Genomic DNA, 1656 nt, shown 5'->3' with positions numbered 1-1656 from the left:
AGGGTGAGAATGGGATAATGCAGAAGAAATAATACGAAAAGTAAATCGGTTCCTGAGGCAAGAAGCTGAGAGCGTCGAAAAAGAAAGGATGGAAGGAAAGGTCACGGTGGGAAGATGGAAAAGAGAATAATGAATTAAAAGATACATGTCTCAAACCAGTGGACAACCTCACCATAACTACAGTAGAAGGTCACACCAAAGCGAGAGGGGAAGGTGAAATTGTGGTTACCAACCGTATCGACAGGAAGCATATGAAGCTTATACCCCATGAATCCTGAACATGTACAACATAGATATAAACAGAAAATACCCTTGAGACCCGAACAAGTACTGTGACTTTCACAAAAAGTTGGGTCACACGAAGGAGGATTGTGAAAGTTTAAAAAGAGAAAAAGAGAAGAGGTGGTCATTAAGAGTCGACGAGCGAATGGAAAAGAAAGATGATACGCTGAAGTATGATGCTGAAATAGCCATGGTACAAGGCAAAGAAGGTCATAGCGACAAGTTAACACGGAATCAGAAAATGAACCAAAATTGAGTTTAGTCTTCATGATCCAATACCTTTTGATCATAAAGGGACAGAACCTTTGATAATAAAGGCGGCGATAGGAAGAACACTGATCAGAAGAGTTTATGTGGATAACGGAAGTTCTGTCAACGTAATGTACGAACATTGCTTGAAAGGATTTCCCTCGGACATCCAAAGATACCTCAAGCCCACCATAGCTTCAATGGTACGATTCACAGGCCAGTCTGTGTGGCCAAGTGGGAAGATCTTGTTGCCCTTCACATTGGGAGACTATCAAGGTAGCATTCGGAAAACCATACTAACGGAATTTGTAGTACAAGCATCATCTCCCAATAACATACTTTTGGGAAGAACTAGCCTGTGGAAGTTGCAAGCCGTCTCATCCACAAAGCATGGTTTACTCAAATTTCCTACTAAGGAAAGAGTGGCAATATTTGAAAACACCAGCATAGGACCTCCTGAATGTAGTCATGTTGTACAGCCAGAGCAAGCTGACCTCATGGAATAAGAAGGAATTTCTTTGCTAGATAAAGATGAGGTAGTTGTCAACGAAAACCACAAGGGTTAGACAATTAAAATAGGGGTCAAGCTTACTAGAGTGTTGCGAAAGGGTTTGATGACGATATTGAAAAAATATGAAGATATGTTCACATGGACACCCACGGATATGACAAATATCCCAAGGTAAATAATAGAGCATCGCTTAAACATCAATTCCTCATGTGTACCAGTAAAGCAAAAGAAGTGTATCATGGCCAATGAAAGAAACAACATCGTCGGCAAGGAATTCAAAGCTTTAGTGAATGGTGGAGTCATGAGGGCCACGTAATTCCCAAAATGGGTTCCCAATCCTGTACTAGTAAAAAAAGCAGATGGAACGATTGGAATGTGTGTTGATTTCACCGACCTCAATAATGCCTGCCCGAAAGATAGCTATCCCCTTCCAGAAATAGAGTACAATATCAAGTCGTTAGGGGGTACCAATGTAAATCCTTACTAGATGCATACAAAGGGTATCACAAGGTGAAGATGGCTGCGGCGGATGAAGACAAAACAACTTTCCATACAAATAAAAGGACGTTTTGCTACACAAAGATGCCTTTTGGATTGTGGAATGCGGGGGTGAC

At 41.2% G+C, this 1656-nt stretch overlaps 1 protein-coding gene across 1 annotated transcript; it reads left to right on the top strand.

Moving 5' to 3' along the window:
- The first annotated feature begins 427 nt into the window (after window positions 1-427).
- LOC145106040 (uncharacterized) lies at window positions 428-1037 on the top strand. The gene is made up of 2 exons (XM_079043087.1): window positions 428-491; window positions 577-1037. The coding sequence occupies exons 1-2, from the start codon at window positions 428-430 to the stop codon at window positions 1035-1037; spliced, it is 525 nt and encodes a 174-aa protein (XP_078899213.1).
- Window positions 1038-1656: the final 619 nt, after the last annotated feature.

This window comes from Lactuca virosa, chromosome 4 (assembly GCF_052849685.1).
Source record: "Lactuca virosa cultivar CGN04683 chromosome 4, Lactuca_virosa_CGN04683_v6, whole genome shotgun sequence".
Taxonomy (NCBI): domain Eukaryota; kingdom Viridiplantae; phylum Streptophyta; class Magnoliopsida; order Asterales; family Asteraceae; genus Lactuca; species Lactuca virosa.
Note: the sequence above shows the minus strand (reverse complement) of the source record. Positions and strands in the feature narration are given on the sequence as shown.